The sequence below is a fragment of the Acanthisitta chloris genome, unplaced genomic scaffold (genome assembly GCF_000695815.1).
Source record: "Acanthisitta chloris isolate BGI_N310 unplaced genomic scaffold, ASM69581v1 scaffold5463, whole genome shotgun sequence".
Classification (NCBI taxonomy): Eukaryota; Metazoa; Chordata; class Aves; order Passeriformes; family Acanthisittidae; genus Acanthisitta; species Acanthisitta chloris.
Genome location: NW_008664174.1, coordinates 36,083 through 37,823, shown reverse-complemented (window position 1 = coordinate 37,823; position 1,741 = coordinate 36,083). Strand labels below are relative to the sequence as shown.

The 1,741-nt window shown below is 59.4% G+C and overlaps 1 protein-coding gene across 1 annotated transcript in view; it reads left to right on the top strand.

Moving 5' to 3' along the window:
* HSD11B2 (hydroxysteroid (11-beta) dehydrogenase 2) overlaps positions 1-1,741 on the top strand; it is a 14,855-nt gene that overhangs the window by 12,598 nt on the left and 516 nt on the right. The window contains exons 2-4 of the mRNA XM_009071221.1: positions 11-223; positions 485-670; positions 1,253-1,390. Coding sequence (XP_009069469.1) covers positions 11-223; positions 485-670; positions 1,253-1,390 — 537 coding nt within the window. The remainder of the gene's footprint in view (positions 1-10; positions 224-484; positions 671-1,252; positions 1,391-1,741) is intronic.

Below are 1,741 nucleotides of genomic sequence, written 5' to 3'. Positions count from 1 at the left end.
TCTCTTGCAGGATGTGACTCGGGCTTTGGGCAGGCAACAGCGCGGCACTTGGACACCATGGGCTTTCAGGTGTTTGCCAGCGTGCTGGACCTGCAGAGTCCTGGCGCTCAGGAGCTGAGCCGGAGCTGCTCGCCGAGGCTGACACTGCTGCAGATGGACCTGACCAAGCCAGATGACATCCAGCGTGTCCTGCAGCACATCCAGGCCCACACCAACAGCACAGGTAGGAGCCATTGGCATCCCCCACTCAGGACTCCACCTCTGGGACTCAGCTGGCAGCCAGCATGGCAGTGCCAAGCCTCCATGTGCCCCACAGTGGGCTGCATCCCTGTGGGCACCTGTGCCAACAGCCTCTGCTAAAAGAGCTTGTCCTAGGGGACCCTGCAATTCCCCTGCAAGATCCCCACGAGCCAGGGAGCAGCTGGGATCCCCAGGGTGGGGGTCCTCCATTCAAGTCACCTTTTCAAGTGTCCCATCCCTGTAGGGCTCTGGGGCCTGGTGAACAACGCTGGCTTCAACGACACCATCGCCGACGCCGAGCTCTCGCCGCTGGGCAAGTTTCGCACCTGCATGGAGGTGAACTTCTTTGGCTCACTGGAGCTCACCAAGGGGCTGCTGCCCCTGCTCCGCTCTGCCGGGGGCCGCATCGTCACTGTGAGCAGCCCTGCAGGTGAGCAGCCTGCCTCCCCCAGCCTGGGCATGGGTCCATCAGCCCTGTGGTGCAGTGGAGCTCACACCCCATGGGTACTTCCATTTTCCTAGCCAGCTGCATCAGGCTGGCTCTGGGCAGCCTAGGCATTGCTGAGCCCCAGGGCGGGCACACAGAAAAGGGGAGCTGTGGGGCCTGGGGACAAGCAGCCTGGAGGTAGGCAGCATGGGCAACACAAGCCCAGCTGCCATGCACCTCCTTCAGTGATGAAAGCTCTGGCAAGGGTGGGAAAACCAGCTTCCTCTTCCCACACACACCTTTTTTAACCATTAAAACACATTAATACTCCACTGCAGATGATGACTCCAAGCTTTAGCTGGATGGGGAGGCAGACCCAGTTTCCTCTTCCCTCCCCACTTCCCCCCCCCATGAAAACATAAATTTGAAGCAAGTTTGTTTTTTCAGCAAAACAAACCCTAAGCCCTTTCCTTGTGCAGAGACCACGACTGCAGCTCTATGCAAGTTCCCCAGTCCCTGTCAGTCCCCAGTCCCTGGCAGACACCTGCCTGAACAGCTGCTCACTCATCCTTTCACCCCTGCCAGGTGACATGCCCTTCCCGTGCCTGGCAGCCTATGGGGCCTCCAAGGCAGCCCTCAGCCTGCTCATGGACACCTTCCGCAGTGAGCTCCAGCCCTGGGGGGTCAAAGTCAGCCTTGTCCTGCCTGGCTACTACAAAACAGGTAAGAGGGTCCACTGCCAGAGGCTTTCTGCCTGTGCCTGCAGGCAAAGGGCAGGTATATCCCAGGGAGGCAGAAGATGGAGCAACAGGATGAGCAGCTGGTGGTGCAGGATGCAGCTTCTCAGCATCTCCAGCCACCTCCCTGGGGACAGTGGCTATCCTGTGGGTCACTGGCATCTGGAGGATGGGAAACATGGTCAGGATCATGTCCTGCCAGCAGATCTTATGCCATCGGGGCTGGCTGAACCAGCTCAGACATGTTTATGGTAGCAACATCCCTACTGCAAGCAGGGTCTGAGACTGCTGGCCCAGTCCCAGGCTCCCAAGAGCCACCATGGTGCTCCCACCACGC